Raw genomic sequence first — 24,289 nt, forward strand, 5'->3', positions numbered from 1 at the left:
GAAAACCTTCCCTGAAGCCAAATTTGCGAACCCTCCCAACTTTTGGCGGCATCCCATATTTCACTTCGCTCTCCTGGTGTCAGATTTATCTTGTATTTCTCCCAATTTTTGGAGTTGCCATTCGATTCATTAGTTTAATAGTAGGCTTTCATCTGGGCCAGATAGTGTAGGTCATATACAGTATTCTCGAAAGCCGTTGACGAGCGAATGAGAGCGATTTAAGTAAATGCAAAGTTCTACAACAGTAAAAATCAAGTAAATTTCCATTGTTGGAATGGAAAGTTTTATAGGCCTTAATGCAACATTTGACGTTCCAACTGTCAAGCATTGGTTCATACAGCAATCACACAGGATGGTGAAAAAAAAATGAAAACATAAATCCGCTGTAAGCGGTCATGCCAAATTATATTTTATATGGTCAAACAAAACGGCCTATTTATAATTTGACAAACATGTTTATAATTGCAATGCAATATCACAGTGTGTTCATACAAAGGCCAATGAAACAGGAATTTAATGATATCTAGCACTGAAAATGTGAAAACTGACTTCTGTCATAATGTCAGGGTATCTGTAGACTTAAGAAGAGCTTTTATAAATGGCCATTTGGATAAAATTTAAGACATCACATTCAGTAAATGTGACCATTTGTTGGCAATATCTGAACAATGTTAGAGTGGATAGAAAACTTTTACATAACTTTTCAAATGCCAGGTCTTAGTGGTATACATTAAAAATGAGCCCAAGATGAATGATTTTAAACCTTTTTCTACTATTAACCTGTACAACTCAATGGACAAAAAGAAATATTTTCAAGAGAGGGAATAAAAATAAAGAACTGAGAAAATGTGGTTGCTCAAGTGTGAGACTTACAGGTGGTGGGTGGGTCTCTCTCTCTCTCTCTATATATATAAATATATATTCATCCATCTATCCATTCTCAACACCGCTTATCCTAGTTAACGTCGCGGGATGCTAGAGCCTATCCCAGCTGACTTCGGGCGAAAGGCAGACTATATCCTGAACTGGTCGCCAGTCAGTCGCATGGCACATATAGACATGGATAACCATTCGCACTCAAATTCACACCGTCACTGAGGGGGAACTGAACCCACGCTGCCTGTACCAAAGTCAGGCAAGTGTACCACTACACCATCAGTGACTCTCTCTCTCTCTCTCACTCACTCACTCACACACACACACACACACACACACACACACACACACACACACACACACACACACACACACACACACACACACACAGTATATGCCCCGCTGATTGAAAATCCTTTCTTATTTTGAGGTTTGACGGTTAATATACGTACACCTTACTTTACTCCATGCTCCATTGTGTTTCTATGGGGATCTCAAGGGGCTTTAAGTGTGCAAATATTATTCTCTTTTTGTTCACTCACCAATGTGTTTTCCCTTCATGTGGTAGTAGAAGGATACACAGTAAGGGACTCGACTAGACCCCTTGGGACCCCTGACCGTGGTCACGTTAAAAAGTGGAGAGAGCAGACGAGCCTTATCGCCTTGAACTCGTGGCCGCGAAGCTTCGATGTACATGTAGTAGCCTGTGAACAAGAAAATGGCATTCACAGGTCTGCACTGCTGTGTGGAGGTGTGTATTAAAATAATTCCCATTTCCTCACCCTCTTTGGTTCCACTGCGGTCCGTCTCTGGGCCTGTATTGGCAGACCGTTTGGGATTCTGGGTCATGTGATTCTGTCGCGTCCAGTCAAAAACGTCACTTCGGTCTTGTGAAAAACCACAAATTCTTTCATCCTCAAACCCACAGACGTGGTCTGTTGTGTAAATGTGAAAAAACAGAGTGACAACTGTGTTATATTAGGGACATGAGATGCAGAACATTTCTGATAATGAATTCCTTTTTCTCTTAGACAATGTTTAACCCCTAAACCTCAGAAGTCTGAGGTGGTACATTTATTAATTTACCCAAAGGTTTGGTGAAAAATACACCTTTAAAGTCACAAAACAAGTGCAAACCATCATCATGCATGTCATGCCAGAGACATCATGACCTAATTTTAATGGATATCAAAGGTTTTCTTTTCATGTGATGTTCTGTTGGTGAGTTTTACTACACAAAAACAGAACCAAATTGGCATTTTGCAACTGCCCAGCCTGAATCTGCCTGACAGATTGGATGGGTTTATAAAGAGAACTTGGTTCAACCTCAAACTGACCCAACTAGAAGGCAAGTTTAATGAAAAAGCCTTCTGTGTTCCGGAGTGCTTTGTATCTTGGGATGTACATGGGTTAAAATCGATACTTGCTCGCAATGAGCCAGGAAAATGAATCAGTGCCTGACCTGGATTACCATCAAAGTATGTTGCCCTTTTTGCTGTTGCTGTTTCTAATTCAAACCGCTGACCCAACTCCCACCCTGCTCATGTACATGCACACACTGACACATCCTCCCAAAGAGCACAGTGTGACTTTTTGTGCTTTTCTTTGTGAAGAGCAGAGAAGTTGGAATGAAGCCAAGTGCAGTTTATCAACTGATCTGGACAGGGAATGCTCCTAGAATGCCACTAAATAGATCACTGCCTCAGTGGTTACTTCCAAGGAGTGTACTGTACATTAAAGAAGGGAGAAGGGTAACATTTTAGGGACTGGATGCCTTTGCAGTAAAGCACATCCAGGGAACCCTATTCATTTGGAACCGGAACAGCTCAGAATTTAACCTAAAATTTCATGACAATTTGGTTCAAAAGTCAAGTACCTGAACAAAAAGAAGTGAAGTGTCATCTGATCTCCCTTGCATGCCAGAATGCAGAAATACTGAGGTGCTAACTTCACAACCCTGGGAGACATTACTCCATTTACTTAACCAATCACTGGTATAAAAATTTAGGGTTTAGTTTGCTCCCAAATGGTCAGGATTCAACACACAATTTGCAATGACCCAATCAAAAAAGGAGCACTATCAGCTGATCCCCTTCCGTCAACCAGATGCTGTCTGTATTTTTCCAAATGCATTTCCTTTTTTGTGTTTATATCCAGTCACAAAGTCTTGGCGAAGATGATGATGATGATGATAACCTAAGGAGAGTCCTAAGGGAGCAAATTGTTCTACTCGCCCTGGGTGCTTTGTCAGACCAAGGAATCGTCTCACTTTCTGTATTCCAGTTAGCGGACTCTGGTATACCTGAAACTCCACACCAGGAATGCAATTTTAATTCAACATTTTTAAAAACTTTTTAAAGTTTAGTTTACATAATGACATCAAAGAACGAAACCCAGAGCTCATCATCTTCACATTCAAATGTGCAAGCCAAGTGTAACATGATAAAGTCAGCTCAGCCTATTGATACCTCAGTGTTGACATTCAGGTAGAGTCACCTCACAAGCCTGAGCAATCACACTCCAGTCACTTCAACAATATGTATTGCATGTACTTTCTTGCTTTTGATTTAAAATGGTCATGAACCCAAACATCTCCTCTTTGTATTTCATTTCAGTTTTCTGTTTTATTTAGTCAATTAATTATGTCCGAGCTAGTTGCTGTTTGCATGTTTTTGTAATGTGGGATCAGTTTTTTTTAAACAGTTCTGTCTTATTGCAAGTAATCAACAGTAAGTTTCATCAATAAATTCATTCATCAGGCCCTTCTTCATTGGACTCATTTACATACCGTATCTGCTACTCCCTGTGAGGAGGAGGGGGGGGGGGGACATGTTAAGTATTTATTTCAGGAAGCTAATCTTTTACTTTTCACACCCTGCTCCACGACACCCACTCATTTCAATTTGCACCGTTGTTCTCACAGTGTTGTTTTAATCTGCATTTGTTTTAATTGGATTGTCCTGGCAGTGCTGAGTGACATCCGTGCCAGACAAATGTTGTGCATCTCCTACTGACGGGGACAGAGAGCGTTCGCCAGGCTGATAAAGACAGAGGGAGAGGTGTTTGAGATGCTGGGAGGGTAACGGCAACTGTTCTCAGTCAACGCTAGACATAAGTGAAATATTTTACAATAATTATAGCAGCTTATAGGCCTCTTCGAACAACCCAGACCAAAAATAATTTTTTATTATTGATCTAGGCACGGTGGGCGAATGGTTAGAGCGTCTGCCTCACAGTTTTGAGGACTGGGGTTCAATCCCCGGCCCCGCCTGTGTGGAGTTTGCATGTTCTCCCCGTGCCTTCGTGGGTTTTCTCCGGGCACTCCGGTTTCCTCCCACATCCCAAAAACATGCATGGTAGGTTGATTGAAGACTCTAAATTGCCCGTAGGTGTGAATGTGAGAGCGAATGGTTGTTTGTTTCTATGTGCCCTGCGATTGGCTGGCAACCAGTTCTGGGTGTACCCCGCCTCCTGCCCGATGATAGCTGCGATAGGCTCTAGCACCCCCGCGACCCTTGTGAGGATAAGCGGCTCAGAAAATGGATGGATGGATGGATAATTGATCTAAACATCCCTCAATTAAACACAGAAACTAAGGACAGTACTGACGTTAACCATCACAGAATCACATAGTGCATTAAAAAATATGCAGTCAGGAAGAGCCTGGCCCGCAGGGTTTTTCAGTCGAATTCATTGAACATTTCTGGTTAATATTAGCATCTCTAGTTTTTTAGAACAGTCAAGGAGATAAAAGATAAAGGCCAATATAGTAACCTTATGAACATAGCTGCAATCAAACTACTACTAAAACCTGGCAAAGACCCCACTCTCCTGGCTACTTATCAGCCCTTATCACTGATGAATGTAGATATCAAGATTATCTCGAAAGCCCTTGCAGCAAGACTTGAAATAATCCACCACCATGACCAGACAGGTTTCATTAAAGGTCAAAGTTCCACAAATAATGCCAGACGTCTATTAAATTTAATAAGCATGTCACAGCGTGAAAACCTAAAAGCAATCATCATGTCACTTGACATAGAGAAAGCTTTCGATAAAGTTAACTGGCTGTTCCTATTTGTAGTACTTCACAAATTTGGCTTTGGAAACTCATTTATACATTGGATAGCAGCATTATACAATTTGACAAAAGCGCCAGTTGCCACGAACAGGATAACATCACAAAGTTGTAGTCTCCAAAGAGGAACCAGACAAGGGTGACCACTTTCACCAATGTTATTTGCAATATTCATTGAAACACTCGCAACCGTTATGCGTCAAAATGCTAGTATTAAAGGTATCTGCTTGCCAATGACAGAGCACAAAATCAATTTGTATGTGGATGACCTTCTTTATTTCCCCCCAAAATTGTGACCCTGCGGCCTCCTCTGGGTGGACGGTTGGGCCAGTGGACCATCTGGGGTTCCCCGGTGTGGGTGGTGTCTGGTCCACTGGCTGCTTTCAGGTGGGCTCCTGCGCCTGACCCCGCCTCTCGGATGGTTAGGATGGGGTCCTTAGCCCCCGCAGTGCAGACGCAGCAATTACAGGTCACTTTTGAAGGTAATTTTGCATGGTGTCAATTCACTGGCATGTGTCCCCACATACTCACCTCTGGGATTTATTCACTTGGTGTGGGGCCACTCACTCATTGTGATGAATAACTCATAACTATGCAAATTTCCTGAGTATCCCCTCACTTGCACTCTATTTCTAAAGATGTTTAGAATTTACATAGCCACTCCCACCCCACTTTAAGGGTACAGCCGGTTCTACAACCTCTGTCCTGCATGCTTCCCCTCCTGTCCTTGTCCTGTCCAGCCCTGTCCTATATTGCACTGTCCTTCCTTCACAGGCTGTAGCACGACTGCTCCACACAACACTCGAATCTAATGGGTAATTGTACTGGACATATAATGATTTATTTTCCTAATCTTTCTTACTGCTAATGTCCTGTCTTTTGTTGTCTTCTCTTGCTATATTTTTTAGTTATCTTTTCACTGTCTCTCCCCTTTGTTTTTTCTGTCACTCCCCTTTAAAACTTTGTCCGACTGAAATCTTCAATAAAAATCCATCAGAATACAAAGTGGCATCTTAAAAAATCCACTGTAGCACAGTAAAACTGTTCTGGCCTAAAAGGGATACAGATCCTCCTTTTTGTTTAATCTAATAGCCGCATAGGAAAAAAATAAAATAAATAAAAAATAAAAATAATTTAAAAAAGACGCTGGGAGGGTATATACGTAAGGGGCAAAAACGGCACAAACCTGAGATAAGATGTAGGTTTAATGTAGTTTAACGCTGCGTTCAGGAAAACTGGGAAAGAGGACATTGGATGAGTTTATGAGATCGGACCTCAGGAGAAAAAAGTGGAACGTAAACTAAAAATATGGCTGACAACCGCAATAAGAGTGTTTGTTTGTGAAGAGACAATCTGACTCTCAGCAGTCAGTGAAAACAAACCTCATCTTTTTTGGGAGCATCAACACATTTTAACGATTCGTTGGTGCATCATCAATTTAAGACAAATAAACGCCTCCCTCAAATATACAGCTCCTTTTTCACATCAGGGGAAAAATCATGTCATAGACACCATCTTTCACACACGGATATTAGTTAAAAACTAGGAGCACTTGATCTTTGTTGATAACAGCAGCAACACAGCATGTAAATAATCCCTTAGATTACTTAAAGTGTGGAGTCTTACTGCATGTTGTACTGTAATGTAGTTACCAATGCGGTATTGATAATTATCATACGTTTGATGTGAAAATATATGGCATTTGTAACGTATTTAGCCACAGTCCGCTCCACAATGCTGTGTGCATCCTATGTGCAGTTGAGTAAATGGTCGCAGCCCTCGAGAGACCAATATTATTATGTTTTGTTAAAAGTTGATGTCTAATTGTATTCCTCATTTTTTATATTTATCTGGGGCTTCTTACCTGATGTCGGTGAGAACTCCCATGTCTGTGTATTGGGGCACTCAAGTATTTTCCACTACAGTACACTACCACAAATTATGTAGAACCAGTAAATACAAAAGAAGTGGCCAATTGCCTTTTTTTTTTTTTCCCCATCGGCCATATGCAATACTTGGACCAAACCAATAATAAACTATACAGACAAAAGTCAGTCACTTGGTCACTATACTTACGAAAAGTGAAAATTTAGGGGGGAAAAAGTCTTTCCACAACTCTGATCGCTGATGTCGTATCAGTAAGAGGGCCTGTTGGCTCACCATCGCTGATGTAGTTCATCCCAAAGATGATTGATTGGCTTGAAGTCAAGTTCTTCCACGCCAAACTCATACAATCATGCCTTACAGTAATGGAACTTGCTTTGTGCACTGAAAAGGGTCTTCCCCAAACTGTGCTCACAAATATGGAAGCAAACAGTTGTCCAACATGTGTTGATAAATAGAGAAGTAAGTTCAGCAACTAATGGGTCGAGTCCAACTCCTGACTGATTCATTAATCAACAGAAATCTGTTTGCACAGGTATAGTCACTATTAATGGCCACCCTCCATTCCTGGCATATAAAATGTCTCAAATATACAACCCCAATTCCAAAGAAGTTGGGACGTTGTGCTAAACAAATAAAAACAGAAGACAATGATATGCAAATCATGTTCAACCTATATTTAATTGAATACACTACAAAGACAAGGTATTTAATGTTCAAACTGATAGAATTGATTGTTTTTAGCAAATAATCATTAACTTAGAATTTTATGGCTGCAACACGTTCCAAAATAGCTGGGACAGGTGGCAAAAAAGACTGAGAAAGTTGAGGAATGCTCATCAAACACCTGTTTGGAACAAATCACAGGTGAACAGGCTAATTGGGAACAGGTGGGTGCCATTATTGGGTATAAAAGGAGCTTCCCTGAATTGCTCAGTCATTCACAAGCAAAGATGGGCCGAACAAGTGAACAAGTGCGTGAGAAAATAGTCGAACAGTTTAAGGACAATATTCCTCAACCTACAATTTGGGGATTTCATCATCTACAATCCATAATATAATCAAAAGGTTCAGAGAATCTGGAGAAATCACTGCATGTAAGCGGCAAGGCCAAAAACCAAAATTGAATGCCCGTGACCTTCGATCCCTCAGGCGGCACTGCATCAAAAACCGACATCAATGTGTAAAGGATATCACCACATGGGCTCAGGAACACTTCAGAAAACCAATGTCAGTAAATACAGTTCGGCGCTACATCCCTAAGTGCAACTTAAAACCTACTATGCAAAGCAAAAGCCATTTATCAACAACACCCAGAAACGCCGCCGGCTTCTCTGGGCCCGTGCTCATCTAAGATGGACTGATGCAAAGTGGAAAAGTGTTCTGTGGTCCTACGAGTCCACATTTCAAATTGTTTTTGAAAATTGTGGACGTCGTGTCCTCCGGGCCAAAGAGGAAACGAACCATCCGGACTGTTATGGACGCAAAGTTCAAAAGCCAGCATCTGTGATGGAATGGGGCTGTGTTAGTGCCAATGGCATGGGTAACTTGCACATCTGTGAAGGCACCATTAATGCTGAAAGGTACGTACAGGTTTTGGAGAAACATAAGCTGCCATCCAAGCAAGGTCTTTTTCATGGACGCCCCAGCTTATTTCAGCAAGACAATCTCAAACCACATTCTGCACGTGTTACAACAGCGTGCCTTTGTAGTAAAAGAGTGAGGGTACTAGACTGGCTTGCCTGCAGTCCAGACCTGTCTCCCATCGAAAATGTGTGGCGCATTATGAAGCGTAAAATATAACACGGAGACCCCGGACTGTTGAACAGCTGAAGCAGTACATCAAGCAAGAATGGGAAAGAATTCCACCTACAAAGCTTCAAAAATTAGTGTCCTCAGTTCCCAAACGTTTATTGAATGGTGTTAAAAGAAAAGGTGATGTAACACATTGGTAAACATGACCCTATCCCAGCTTTTTTGGAACGTGTTGCAGCCATAAAATTCTAAGTTAATGATTATTTGCGAAAAACAATAAAGTTTATCAGTTTGAACATTAAATATCTTGTCTTTGTAGTGTATTCAATTAAATATAGGTTGAACATGATTTGCAAATCATCGTATTCTGGTTTTATTTATGTTCAACACAACGTCCCAACTTCATTGAAATTGGGGTTGTAAATGCAATTATCAACTGGTTCTCATAACACCATTTTAAACCCTTTTCCCTGAAGAAACCAGGTTGTATCATCCCATGTCTTTACAAACGAATGTTGACAGTTCTTTCAGCAAAAAAAAAAAGATAAATTGGCTTTTCAGAGGGGGGAAAGTCAAAAAATAAAAATGCGCTGCTAATTTCACCACCCAGTCATCAATCTTTTGACAGCAACGAATTCTTGATTAGAAGAAGCTTGAATGTGGAAGAGCGAAGCTGAGAGAGAGGGCTCACCTGAGGGTCTTGGGTAGGTGTACGCTGTAAGAAAATAGAACATTAGTTAACATATAGATATGTACAACACTCAAGAAAGTGAAAACTCTGCAGTCACACATTTGGGAATTTGAATACGAAATATGTCTCGAAAGTCTGACAAAACTGAAAGTGGACAGCCCTTATGAATGACATCACACAAGACTGTGTGAGAAAAGCTCATATCAGTGAGAATAAAAGGCTTTTACCTTGGCTTTATGTGGATTTTTTGCGTGTGCAACATTTATAAAAAGAGATACATACATGTCACGTTTTACATGGAACAAGATAATTGTTTTTAAATACTAGTGTGATAATCCTCCAACATTTTCTCTCTTTAAAAATGTCTGCAACGCCACTCGCCTTTGCATTAGGCCTTAGTCATTTATCTTTAATGTTAAGTACTATCTTTTTAATGTTTTTCTATTAACTGTTGTTATTTTTCTACTTGTATGACAGTCATAATGTAAAATGTCACTTGAACTATGCTTTATTGAAAGGTTTTATGATGGTAACTGTTCTATTTGAATTATTCCCAATGAGAAAATGTGTAAATTCTATTGTATTTTTTTGGGAGGGGGGAAATTTTGTATGAATAAATAAATAAATGTTTATCAAATGTGAAATTGTGCTCAAAAGTAAATTTTTAAAATAGTGTGAACAAATGCTCATTTGTTTAATTTTAATTGGTAATTGTAAATCTGAAAACAGACAAACAAAACAAAAAAAACATGTGACATATTGCGTTTGATCTGAGGGGAATCCACTGTTTACTAATCTATCCATGTATTTTTGTGTGAGCACTCACGCTCTGAGTACTGGATGGTGCGGCTGACATATTCCCCCGTGCTGTAAGTGGTGATGGGAGCCAGTCGGACCTCATAGGAAAGTGGGATTCTCAGGTTGGTAATGGTGTAGGACATCAGCACCCCCTTCTCTGGCTCCTTGCCCTTGAGGTCGATCTGCCTCGACAGCAGGTTCTCCTTGTTCTGGATCGAACACACAGCAGTGTCAAGAGAGACAAAGCTCAGATATAATGCATACAAACATCTCCATGTGTGAACAAAAAACTACAAGCAAGCACAAATAAATTCCCATAGAGCACAAATACAACAAATCTGCTTGAGACCCAGATAAAATAAAAGCTACACTTGAAAGACTGCAATGCTTGCACTGTCTGGAATAACTTTTTTTCCCCATATTCCCTCCTCTGCTGCCTTTGGATATACTTTATGTTGTTGTTTTCGCAATCCTTTCTTTAAAATACTATAATTTCAGGGTATTTATAAAACCACCTAGAGACTGGAAATGTATCAATCACTGATACTAGTATCTCCCAGCCACACTGACAGCTCCTTCGGGACAAAACTAATAAGGTGAGTGAGGATACAAGGTTAAGCATGACTTTTACTATAAAAATACAATTAGATTAGAGCATCCCTGATCGGAGTTCTACGGATATGCACTTTGTGTTGTGGGTAACCACTAATGGCATCGTATTGATCAGCAAATCTTCATATTATTTTACCGTGGTTCATGCCCTTCATATTTCCGTTAACGACCAAGGGTAACGGGTACAAGTCAACTCTTAGCGTATTAATAGCATGTATGCTTTTGAGCCTGTTTTTATGAGATTTTAATAGGACTTTTTACAAAATATGCTGGAATCATTGGAAAACTAACATATTTTGGTGGGCCACTTATCTGACTTAACTTTTCTACTGTAATTGTGAGCTTGTTTTTAATAATATTGTAGTAGGATTTCGTACAAAAAGTAACACATTGGAAACACATTGGAATGTTTGAGGTGATTGAAAAAAAAAAATCATATTTTATTCATTTTGATTAAAAAACAAGTTATGTATTTATTAAAATGTACAAATTACAGATATTTACTTGCATTTCATTCAGCTCTAACTTCTCGGATGCGACTAGATCCAGTAGGCGTACGAAAACATATCACCTAACCAACTGTCATTAAATCCCAAATTTGAATAAAAATGACAATTGTAAAAACATTAATCCAGTGCTTTTATCTTGTAAAAGTTAAGTAAATCCAGTTTGAGTGTGTATTTTGTTGACACCATTTTAATAACACTTTCGCTGTGTTAGTCCACCCACGTCGAGAAGGCTCCATTAGCTGTGTATCTGCCTCTGATCCTAGCTACTTAAAGACCTGACAGTGAGCTCCCTCTAATGTATTAGGTCAGCCACTCAACCATGACATGCTGGTACACCCACAGCATGCCATTATCAGGTAAGGCATGCGACAGAGGTGTGTGTGTGTTCTGTGTGCGTTTGTGCGTGCACGTGTGTGTACATGTCTGTGTTTGCATGCTTATGTGTGAATGGGTTAAACACCTGAAAGTGCAGAGACTTTTCCACAGTGAGCAACATACAGTACATCGTGCAATGCTGGTTGGTGTGCTGTGTGCTGTCCTACGCTTACTATGCTGTACTTCCTACAGCGTTGCAGTCTTCTAACAAGTAAGGTTAAATTCAAACTCGACTGCTCAAATAATTTCTAGAAAGGCATTTATGTAAAAAAACCAACAAAAAAAACTATGTTAGGCTACATTTATACAGTACTATGTTCCCTGCGGACATGGCAGCAACATTTGCCTGAAACGTAGTGCGCTGTGGTAACTTTTCTCAGGGTCTATTACAGTACGCAAGTGTTTTTAAGTATAGGTTAAAAAATGTGCTTTTTTTCCTCATGCTTATGATTGAGCATTTTATCTTTTGAAAAAAGTCTCTTACACTGGACGTGTATGTTCTTTTAGTAATTTTATTTTTATCTTATTTTTCTGTACTTTTTGCTGACTGTTTTTAAATGCTTTTAATTATGTAAAGCACATTGCGCAAGCCAAGTGTAAAATGATAAAGACAAGTCAGGCTATTGCGTATGAAATTCCCTATATACTGTAAATACATTTGCCTTGCCTTTCCCTGCCTATGCATGACGGGCCGTTAGCCAAAGGCTAATGAGTCCCGAAGGCTCAAAGGCGCACAATGGTACGGTCCGCAGTTTACCATGGATACCAGTACATTTCGTTCCAGCCCGTCACAATCTGATGGGTCCCTCACGTATTTTAGGTTTTGTCAGTTTTTCTGTAGATGAAACAAGGATGCCGGGCAGCTGTGGAGCATGTTTGATGTCCAGGCAGAGTCAATAGAAGATCACCTGCCGGGGCCAATTCCAGAGTTGGCGTCAGTTCGGGGGAGTTCACATACTGCCCCTCAATAAATGTGAGACAATTTTAGTTTTCTGTCAAAACCTGTAATTCACTCATCCATCTCTTAGAGAGCAGATTTTTCACTTGCACGTTGCACAGTGCGCTCGCATTGCCAGAAAATGCGAGCACACATGTTCTCTCACGCTCTCTCTCACTTTCTCAAACAAAAAGTTAAGTGTTATAAACCAGTACTCCACGTCAGGCACTGCAGGTATATTACACTCATATTTTCATTGTTGTAGATAATGTAATGATTTACTTCTCTCATCCTGTTTACAATTAGTGCTTTGTCTTTTGTCTTTTTTTCTCTCTCCCCTCTAGAAACTGTTCTGTTCGATTGATAAAGTCTAATTCTCAATAAACTTCAATTACAACACTAAGAAACCACAGCGGAAGCTTAAAAACTCCACTGTGACACAGTAAAACTGTTCCGGCATAAAAGGGATACCGATTTTCCATTCTGCTTGACCTAACAGCCGAACAGGACAAAAAAAAAATAAAATAAAAGAAATTGGTTTTGTTCTCTTTTAACAACAGTTCAGCAATATCATAAGAGTCAACCGTTCAAATGCAAAGCATATTTCTGTATTCCCATGTTGACAAATAATTCTGCCTGCTATGGCAGAGATCTGTAGTGCATCTGCATTGTGGGCCACACTGTCACGCTTCATATTCATATAAATTTACTTACTACCAAGGCTAACACACATTAATCAAGATTTAGATTCACACGTCAATGGAAAGTGTTACGCCCCGTGTTCATCCATGTAAACATTCATACATTGCATAAACATACTGTGCATAATGATGCGCTATATACACTGGGAGAAAGATGAAGTGGAAGAAAATGTATGGATGGAAAAATATACATAAAAGACTGTGTATGTCATGAAGTCTATGCAGCCTTCTTGAGTCAAGAGTTTCACTGCTTTTTCCTGTCCGGAGCTCTAACAAGAGAAAGTCTCCGTTGTGGAACTTCTATGAGAAGTTACAACTTTTTAATGGCTACTTCTGCTCCGATTTGGACTGTCCACTATCAAGTATAACATGAACGTGCAGATGTCATCTTTTTACAATAAAATTGAGAGTGCCCTTAGTTGAGATACTGCGGTTTGTTTAGTGCATTGGACTTCTTGACAGTTTGGTATGTGTTAACCGACTGTAAACAGTTTGGTATGTGTTAACCGACTGTAAACAGTCTCAAAATATCCAACAGATACAGCATATAACTGAGCACCCGTTCATTTGGGATACAGGCCGCAGCAGAACAATATGCTTGCAGGGCGGAACTTGTCCCACTACTGTCCACTGATTGGTCAACAGACAATGGTTGATTCCATATTACAATGACATGTACTATATGTTAACAAGTACTGTGGATTACAATGGCGTGAGGAATGTTCACCATTTGTGTTGCTTGTTTACTGTAGGGGAGAGAATCATCACAGAGTAATTCAATGCAATATTATCCTGATATTTTTTCTACCAATACTCATAGTATGACAATACGACAGTGGCAGGATATTTGCAATATTGGAAGAAAACAATTCAGAATACATCACAATATCTACGTAACTGATGAAGGGAAAACATCAAAATGAATTCAAGGAATTCAATATCTGAGTCTATCCTAATCATACCATATAAATGCAGATGAAAAGCTGTTACACTCAGTTACTTTTTTGTATTTGTGGGAATATGGACATTCACAGCATTAAAAAGTTAAAATTGTCTTGAACTGTGACATAGGACAGAGACAATGACTATTTGATCCGGTTGTATTGATAATTTGTTTGCTTTGAGTTCCCTGTTTTCTTTCGCTCTGTGTCAGAACATTGTCGCTGCAAAGTCACGTGTCTGTCTGTTTTGTCATGTTTCCTATTGTGGTGAGGTTTTGTTTCCAAGTATTTCTTTGTTACGTTGTATCTTGATTTTGGGGACTTTTTTTATTTCGATTTTTGTACGTGCCTTGGTTGCCTTTTTGTGTTCTGGAAATTATTTTTTATTTTTTTTAGGTTCATCTTGCCGACAGAACTTTGCTCATGTTCCGCCGGGGGAGGCGGGGGACATTGAGTCCGAGTGGACCATGTTCCGCGCCTCCATTGCTGAGGCGGTCGACCGGAGCTGTGTGGCCGTAAGGTGGTTGGTGCCTGTCGTGGCGGCAATCCCCGAACCCGTTGGTGGACACCAACGGTGAGGGATGCCGTCAAGCTGAAGAAGGAGTCCTATTGGGCCTTTTTGGCCTGTGGGACTCATGAGGCAGCTGATGGGTACCGGCTGGCCAAGCGGAATGCAGCTTTGGTGGTCGATGAAGCAAAAACTCGGGCATGGGAGGAGTTCGGTGAGGCATGGAGAAAGACTTCCGGATGGCTTCGAGGAAATTCTGGTCCACCATCCGGCGTCTCAGGAGGGGGAACCATCAACACCATCAACACTGTGTATAGTGGGGATGGGGCGCTGCTGACCTCGACTCGGGACGTTGTGAGCCGGTGGGGAGAATACTTCGAAGACCTCCTCAATTCCACCGACACGCCTTCCCATGAAGGGTTCTCTGAGGCGGGCTCTCCTATCTCTGGGGTTGAGGTCACCGAGGTGGTAAAAAAGCTCCTCGATGGCAAGGCCCCGGGGGTGGATGAGATTCGCCTGGAGTTCCTAAAGGCTCTGGATGTTGTGGGGCTGTCCTGGTTGACACGCCTCTGCAACATCGCATGGACATCGGGGACAGTGCCTCTGGATTGGCAGACTGGGGTGGTGCCCCCCCCCCCCCAGGACCGGAGGGTTTGTTCCAACTACAGGGGGATCACACTCCTCAGCCTCCCTGGTAAGGTCTATTCAGGGGTGCTGGAGAGGAGGCTCCGTCGGGAAGTTGAATCTCAGATTCAGGAGGAGCAGTGTGGTTTTCGTCCTGGCCGTGGAACAGCGCTACACACTTGGCAGGGTCCTCGAGAGTGCATGGGAGTCTACATGTGTTTTGTGGACTTGGAGAAAGCGTTCGACCGTGTCCCTCGGGAGGTCCTGTGGGGGTGCTTCGGGAGTATGGGGTACCGAATCCCCTGATACGGGCTGTTCGGTCCCTGTACGACCGGAGTCAGAGTTTGGTCCGCATATCCGGCAGTAAGCCGAGTGTGAAGCAGCTGGGATGAGAATCCGCACCTCCAAATCTGAGACCATGGTCCACAGTCGGAAAAGGGTGGCGGTGCCCTCTCCAGGTCGGGGATGAGATCCTGCCCCAAGTGGAGGAGTTCAAGTCTCTTGGGGTCTTGTTCACGAGTGAGGGAAGAATGGAACGGGAGATCGACAGGCGGATCGGTGCAGCGTCTGCAGTGATGCGGACTTTGTATCGGTCCGTTGTGGTAAAGAAGGAGCTAAGTCGAAAGGCGAAGCTCTCGATTTACCGGTCGAGCTACGTTCCTACCATCATCTATGGTCATGAGCTGTGGGTCGTGACCGAAAGAACAAGATCCCAGATACAGGTGGCCGAAATGCGTTTCCTCTGCAGGGTGTCCGGGCTCTCCCTTAGAGATAGGGTGAGAAGCTCGGTCATCCGCTTCTGACTAAAGCATCCATCCATACATCCATTTTCTGAGCCGCTTCTCCTCACTAGGGTCACGGGCGTGCTGGAGCCTATCCCAGCTGTCATCGGGCAGGAGGCGGGTTACACCCTGAACTGGTTGCCAGCCAATCGCAGGGCACATAGAAACAAACAACCATTCGCACTCACAGTCATGCCTACGGGCAATTTAGAGTCTCCAATTAATGCATGTTTTTGGGATGTGGGAGGAAACCGGAGTGCCCGGAGAAAACCCACGCAGGCACGGGGAGAACATGCAAACTCCACACAGGCGGGGCCGGGGATTGAACCCGGGTCCTCAGAACTGTGAGGCTGATGCTCTAACCAGTCGTCCACCGTGCCGCCCTGACTAAAGCAGTTTTATGATAATAATTTCCTTTTAATTTTCATGATATAATAATAGGCAAGTTCACTCTAATACGTGCTTAGACTCACAAAATCTTGACTCATCAATTTCAGATTGACATTGCCTTTTTAGATTAAGCGTTGTCCATAAACATAAATTCATATGATATTTTCTTCCTACTAATCTGGGCATCGACAACAATTACTTCAAAACATCGTATGTCACACATCAAGCAAAATCAATAACTGTCCTGCAGTTGATCAACGACAAGAGCGATGACATCTACATACAGACACAAGCTGCTATCCTCATTAGAAATGCAACAATATGTTCAACTGCAAAACATTTTCACTTGGTTCACGAACTACTACCTTTTGTAAAGGTAAGCCAAATAATGTGTGAAAGGGTGTAAGATTGTGGAGGCATTCACACAATGAAAACAGACAATCATGCATGTGAACTAAATATAGGAAGAGAAAATGAGATGGGGGGGGGACTCTTCAAATAATAAACAGACTGAGGTTAATTATTCTCTCATCCTCTATTAATGGATGTCTTTCATGACTTGATCCAGCAGTCTGCTGCTATGAGGCATGTGTATGTGAAGTCATTGTATGTGCACACATGCATGCGACTTGAATCTCTGTGGGTTCTTAAGAGAGATTAGAGTTCACTATATCTGCATCATGGGCTAGATAACGTCCATATATTTTGCTGTCATGGGACTAAATGTACACCTCCAATTCATCATGATTTTATTTCTTTTTTTCCCCCTCAAATTTTTCATATATATGATAATAGGAGGTGTGTTTGTGTCGGGGAGAGGACCAGCTGTTTGTGTTGTGACACATACAGTGACTATTCCAAAAAATGGAGGTAGAGAAAGAAATTGAGAAGGATGAAGAAGTGAAAAATGATCTGAAAATTACTTACCGGTAAATGTTTTTACTTGGTAAATAACTGTATGAGAACTGATTACAATTAACCCATTAGCGTCAGCAACCATATTTGGTAACCTAAAGCAGTGAACCGTTCATGCCCCACTATTTATTATGCAGCAAACCCTTGTGATCTATCCCAACCAATCACACTGCTGTACTGTACAGATTTTTTTCTTCAGTTCTCAGTTTAAAATATTGTGTTATTGCGTTTCAGTTACAATCAAACTGTTCTCCCCACCATAGAATCAAAAATGGTTCGGGCCTATTGTCTTAAAGCTCACATTTCTTGTACCACGCAGTATTATTTGTTTTGTAAAGTTTTCTGTAAATACAGAATCATTTCAAGAAATTTGTCTCCACGCAAAGACTTTGAAATGATATAGTATACAATATATGCAAGGCCTGAAGTGTCACTTCATGCTGCAGCAGGAAAAACAGAATAAGAAGCCAGTGCGATGTAAAGAAAAAGTCATTTGTGTGGACTGCCGATGAGGTAGAATTTCTGCTTTGAAACTCCATCTCATCGCCAAGGTAAAGAATATCCGATACTGTGATCCACCAATGTTATGTGAATATACTAAACTTGTTTTTGTGTCTACGGGGTCTAAAGAGATAGAAAGTCAACGAAAGAGTTAAAATACAGATGAACTACTTAAAATGTTAAATAATATAACAAGTTGTCCATAAATTAAATTGTGGAATGAAATCTTTTACAAACTATTTTATTGAACCAATTTAATAATGATTTAATTAATGCTTGATATGTTTATTTCATGACCAATGTATATATGGGTCATTCCACAGATGTGGTGAAATGTTATAAGCAATTATTAACGGCAAAATACATTAAAAGGCATCATATATTAACACACAACAGTATCGTCAGTAATCAGGTATCAACATGTAGATGTAAAATAATATTGTATCAATAATTTTCCACCTCCAATTATTTTTGCAATAAACCATGTCAAATGCATTTTTGTGGTTTTTGACCAGCGCCGAAGTTTGACATTTTAGCAGTCATCAACGGAAATAGGCACAGTGTGAAAAATATCGGCAAAATCATGCAACCACTTTGCCAATATCTGCTAAAAGGATGCACCTACCACTCAACCATTACACGGCGAGATTTCTTAGAGGCACTTATTAGAAATAGGCATCCTGCTTGTAACTTTGTCGGTCAAAACGCGTTACGAGCAAGCGGTCACTCAATTTCATAACTGTAAACAAACAACGATCATTTTACGACGACCAAATAATCATAGAAGGACCAATCAAATGCTTCAGAAGGAGTAGGAGACAATATTGACTATTTTCTGCTTACATAGGACCAGCATATGGCTGCATTTGAGCTTGATGGGAACATGGAGGGGCCGGTAGAACCTGGTAGGTGTTTTCAAGAAAATGATGTCAAAATGTTACAAGCTTCGATCTCAAACGGTCAAGTTACTTGCAATGATGAAAAGCAAGTTTGTATAGAATTAGATGGTTTCTTGTTTGATTCGTTGAAGGAGAAATTATTGGTGAATTTCGACCATTTTTTATCGCTAGTGCACAGGCTGTTTTCTGTGTCTCCTGACTGCACTGCTAACTCGCTGGTAATTTGGACGAGTCACAGCAGTGTTGAAGATGTGGTCATGATTACGCGCATACTTTAATCTCGATGAATAAACTTGGATTTGGTTCTGATTATAAAGGCCTCCTGTCATACGTTTTTAACTATCTTTGATCAAAACATATGATTCACTTTGTTGATAAAAAATGTCGATGTGTGGTGCACTGTGGATTGTTACTGGTGCTTGTAACATGAAATGGGCACTGGCAAAGACCGCTGGTGTCAAAATTACGCACAGGTCTAAATGGCTGTATTATTGTTTACTAACACTGAGTTCTGCAGAGACATTGTGTTCAGAACTATGTGTTAACGTTTTGAAATCATAGTATTGTTCAATCCAGGATTGGTATTTGGAATACATGTTGAAACTCTGGAATGCCATGGTGTGTGTAACTGCAAATGTGTTTGTCTGGCAGAAAGCCCAGTCAAAGTTACGTACATGCTGTTCTTCATTAACAATTTTGTGTGTACTTCCAACTGACAAAGCATAACACTGAAAAGGTACAGCTAGGGTTTTAGCAGTAAAAAATGGCAATAGTTAAACCTGAATTAAAATAAAAATATAAACAACCTTAATGTTCCCTATGATCTAAAATGTTGAATTTAACTTGTTTATCATGTACAAACAATTAGATAAACCTAGTTGGTCAAATGATTGAATTGGAAGTTAAAAATGGCAAGTGATGGAACATGTCAACGTTCAACCTTCAAGTTGATGGTCTATCTGTGAAGGGTATCATACCAAGTAAGGAAACTGATATTGAAAAATTCACTAGTCCTATTAAGTTCTGATATCCACTGAATTCATTCACTTATACCTGTTAGTATACAGGTCCTTCATTTTCCATGTTGTATTTTTAGTCAATGTAACACACATCTATATTTGCCCTAAGTAAATTTTTTACTCGATACTTTGCGGTGCATTAACAAGTTGGACATAAATTGGTTTGTGAACCTACTCTAACACGAGTATTTGTGTGAAAAATTCCCAAGGTTTTCATACAATAAATAGCTTTTCATGTTCATATCTAGAGTCAGTGATACAAGTGACCACTGGTCAAATAATGGTCATGTCAAGTAAACTATGTATGTTTTTATCCCATGAACCCCTAAATGTAACTGGTATACTTCAAAGAAATTTTTTAACATATTTTCAACAAAATGATTCAAGTTAGCGGCACGGTGGCCGACTGGTTAGAGCGTCAGCCTCACAGTTCTGAGGACTCGGGTTCAATCCCCGGCCCCGCCTGTGTGGAGTTTGCATGTTCTCCCCGTGCCTGCGTGGGTTTTCTCCGGGGACTCCGGTTTCCTCCCACATTCCAAAAACATGCATGAATTGGAGACTCTAAATTGCCCGTAGGCATGACTGTGAGTGCGAATGGTTGTTTGTTCCTATGTGCCCTGCGATTGGCTGGCAACCAGTTCAGGGTGTACCCCGCCTCCTGCCCGATGACAGCTGGGATAGGCTCCGGCACGCCCGCGACCCTAGTGAGGAGAAGCGGCTCAGAAAATGGATGGATGGATGATTCAAGTTCTTAAATTTTTCTTACATGTCACAAATTGTGTACCACCTCAGTGGAATGACCCATATTTCAAGACCTATTTGATTGGATTTAATTATTTATATTAAATGTGTGTAATTTAAATTTGTATCTTTCAATCCATGAGTTTTATATACCGCTTTAATCCGACTGCAACGGACAATCAAAACTACTGAAAAGATTGTCGGTACCCCCCTACCCACCCTTGAGGACTTGCACGCTGCCAGAACTAAGACTAGAGGATGCAAAATCCTCTCGGACCCTCCACATCCCGGTCATCGGCTCTTCCAGCTCCTTCCCTCAGGTAGGCGCTACCGATCAATGCAAACTAGAACTAGCAGACATTCCAACAGCTTCTTCCCTCTTGCAATCAACTTCTTAAACACCTAACCTATAATTCCAATGCAACATCCTGACATTTCTGATGGGCCAATTATATATTACTCGTGCATTCACTGTAGTAGTCTCGCCACGCTGCACTATTTGCATATCTGTTGTTGACCAATACTGGCCACTCATGCCAGAGGAGCATCTGTACCACTTGCACACTGATTGAGGAGTATCTGCAACATTTGCACAATCAACATTGTCCCAGATTATCGCAAATACTAGTCAATTTAAAATGCATACATTCCTTGAAGTTCAGTGACTGTTTTTCTCAATGTCTTTATGTCTCAAAAGTGTTCTCTGTCAATTGACTGTCTGTTGTCGTACTAGAACGGCTCCAATTACCGGAGACAAATGCGATTGGCTGGCAACAAGTTCAGGGTTTACCCCGCCTCCTGCCCGATGATAGCTGGGATAGGCTCCAGCGCTCCCGCAACCCTTGTGAGGATAAGCGGCTCAGATAATGGATGGATGGATGAAGAGGCTGCAGTATATCTGACATATGATGCATGCATTCCACATGGTTTCCAAACACACAACCATGACAGGCAGGACACATGAAGGTAATTGTTATGGAGGGTCTAATTTAAATGTAAAAGTAATTCTGGCCCACCAAGTAATCTGCCTAATGTTGTGTAAGTAGTTAACAGGCTATAGAAAGGATTCCTGTCTTTTGTGTGCCTGACAATAAAGGTATTTGTCTGCCTTGAGTGCACATTGCTGATTTCAGAAACTGTCACTCAGCAAAATGTGATCAAGAAAACAAACAAAACTACTAAAAAAGAAAACTAAACTTTTGTGTTTTTACCCTCCAACTTTTATTAACAGTCCAAACAACAAAACAATTAGTAGCTGAAATGTGTGCTGCATGTGGGTGTTCACAAGTCAGTCAGTTCTACAGTAAAGACGTCTGCTCAACAACGTCTGATATGAGTTCCAATGTTTTACCGTCTCAATGTGTCCTCTGAGAGCCCCACATCATTGGACATGTGCTAAAAAGATGGAGTGCTGAGGCATTAAGAGGATGAGCCGCAGAAAGTGTTGCCGTAATAGATGGCTTGTGAAATTGATATGGTATTACTTTCCAATGTTCTCCTACTCTAGTTAATAGTGGAAGGCACCGTCGAGATTGAATGTTTTTCCTTTCATTTCCATCCTATTTCTTCCCTGTTACACCCTCTTGCAGTTCTTCTTTTTCTGTCCCATCCTCATTCTCACCAAACAAACATACACGTCATTCATGGTAGAAATCTGTGGAGAAACTACTGCAGAGATGTCAAAGTTCAGCTGACAATAAATGTCGAGGTTAATGCGCATTTACTGGTAGTTTGTTAAATTTACTGGGATCATGTTAAATTTTTGTTTGCCTTACAGACAACAAAAAAGAGCACCTACAGTATGTCACATGCCATCATCTGAGTCTGCTTAAAAATGTCCACGTTTCAGCCTACAAGAACTCAACTTGGACTGTTTCACAAGTGGACCGTATTTTCACAACCATAAGGCGCACTTAAGAGTCTTAAATTTTCTCCAAAATGGACGTGGCGCCTTATAATGCGGCGCGCCTTATGTGTGCACTGAGTTCCAAAATCTGTAAATGTTGTGTGACTTTAATGAGCGCTCAGCTTGACTGACTGGGAGCACTTCCTGCCGACACGCTGCTTATATAGAGGAAGGCGGACGTAAAGGGGGAAGGGTGCGCGTGACAGAGGACGCTAAAGCCACGCCCCCAGTAGGGCGCCCAATAATACGGTGCGCCTTATGTATGTGTTAAATACAGAACTAGACCCCGTAACTGAGACTGGGGCTTTTAATGCGGTGCGCCCTATGGTCGTGAAAATACGGTAAACAAAAAAGTTAACTCAAGACCATTTCTTGTGGCTAATTTACCTTAATTTATGTTACTTTATAAAGATTTCATTCATTACTGTTTAGTTATATTTTGGGGAAATATCTGAATATTTCCCCAAAATATTTTTTTTTTTGTGGGGAAATGTTAAAAGAAATTAACATTGCAAAGAGGAACTATGCAGCAAAGTTGGAAAAACAGTTTAGCGCAAACGACTCTAAATCAGTCTGGCATGCATTCCAATCGCTGACTAATTACAAGAGGCGATCCCCCCAAGCTGAGAACAATAGCACACTAGCCAACGACTTGAATACCTTCTACTGCAGATTTGAAAAGGACAGTTTCACACCCCACACCCACCCGGCCGCACCCGCGACCACCATCACACGTCTGACTTTGTATTGACCATCCACGAACAGGATGTGTGACGCATCTTCAAATAACAAAAGATTAACAAAGCGGCATGCCCAGACCTTGTGTCCCCATCCTGCCTCAAAGTCTGCACGGACCAGCTCGCTCCAGTCGTCACTCAGATCTTCAATAGATCTATGGAACTGTGCGAAGTACCATCCTGTTTCAAACGCTCCACCATCATTCCAGTCCCCAAGAAACCTGCAATCTCGGGTCTGAATGACTACAGGCCTGTCGCTTTGACATCTGTGGTCATGAAGTCCTTTGAACGTCTCGTGCTGGACCACCTCAAGAGTGTCACAGGTCCCCTGCTGGACCCCCTGCAGTTTGCCTACCAAGCGAACAGGTCTGCGGATGGATGCAGTCAACATGGGACTGCACTTCATCCTAGAACACCTCGACAGTGCAGGGACCTACGCGAGGATCCTGTTCGTGGACTTCAGCTCAGCGTTCAACACCATCATCCCTGAACTCCTTTCATCCAAGCTTCTCCAGCTCAGCGTCTCACCTGCCATCTGCCAGTGGATTTACAGCTTTCTGACGGGCAGGACACAGCAGGTCAGGCTGGGGGAGGCCACCTCATCCACACGCAGCATCAGCACTGGGGCGCCCCAAGGTTGTGTCCTCTCTCTGCTGCTCTTCTCTCTCTACACGAACGACTGCACCTCAGCGAACCCGACTGTCAAACTCCTGAAGTTTGCAGATGAGACCACTGTCATCGGCCTCATCAAGGACGGTGACGAGTCTGCATATCGACAGGAAGTGGAGCGGCCGGAGCTGTGGTGCGGCCAACACAACCTGGAGCTGAACACGCTCAAGACTGTAGAGATGATCGTGGACTTCAGGAGGCATCCTTCGCCACAGCTGCCCCTCACGTTGTCCAGCTGCCTTGTGTCAACCGTCGAGACCTTCAAACTCCTGGGAATTACAGTCTCTCAGGACCTGAAGTGGGCGACCAACATCAACTCCGTCCTCAAAAAGGCCCAGCAGAGAATGTACTTCCTGCGGCTTCTGAGAAAGCACGGCCTGCCACCGGAGCTGCTGAGACAGTTCTACACAGCGGTCATAGAATCAGTCCTGTGTTCTTCCA

The 24,289-nt window shown here is 41.6% G+C and overlaps 1 protein-coding gene across 5 annotated transcripts in view; it reads right to left on the reverse strand.

The window, feature by feature from the left end:
* The window catches only part of LOC133474272 (MAM domain-containing glycosylphosphatidylinositol anchor protein 1), a 271,446-nt gene that overhangs the window by 36,208 nt on the left and 210,949 nt on the right, over positions 1 to 24,289 (reverse strand). For 4 of the 5 annotated variants that reach the window (XM_061765795.1, XM_061765794.1, XM_061765796.1 and 1 more), the window contains 4 exons: positions 10,111 to 10,291; positions 9,285 to 9,308; positions 1,659 to 1,811; positions 1,419 to 1,580 (listed from right to left, as the gene is read on the reverse strand). In XM_061765795.1, the coding sequence (XP_061621779.1) occupies positions 1,419 to 1,580; positions 1,659 to 1,811; positions 9,285 to 9,308; positions 10,111 to 10,291 (520 nt within the window). The remainder of the gene's footprint in view (positions 1 to 1,418; positions 1,581 to 1,658; positions 1,812 to 9,284; positions 9,309 to 10,110; positions 10,292 to 24,289) is intronic. The other variant, XM_061765798.1, reaches the window with a different exon arrangement.

Source organism: Phyllopteryx taeniolatus, chromosome 2, assembly GCF_024500385.1.
Source record: "Phyllopteryx taeniolatus isolate TA_2022b chromosome 2, UOR_Ptae_1.2, whole genome shotgun sequence".
Taxonomy (NCBI): Eukaryota; Metazoa; Chordata; class Actinopteri; order Syngnathiformes; family Syngnathidae; genus Phyllopteryx; species Phyllopteryx taeniolatus.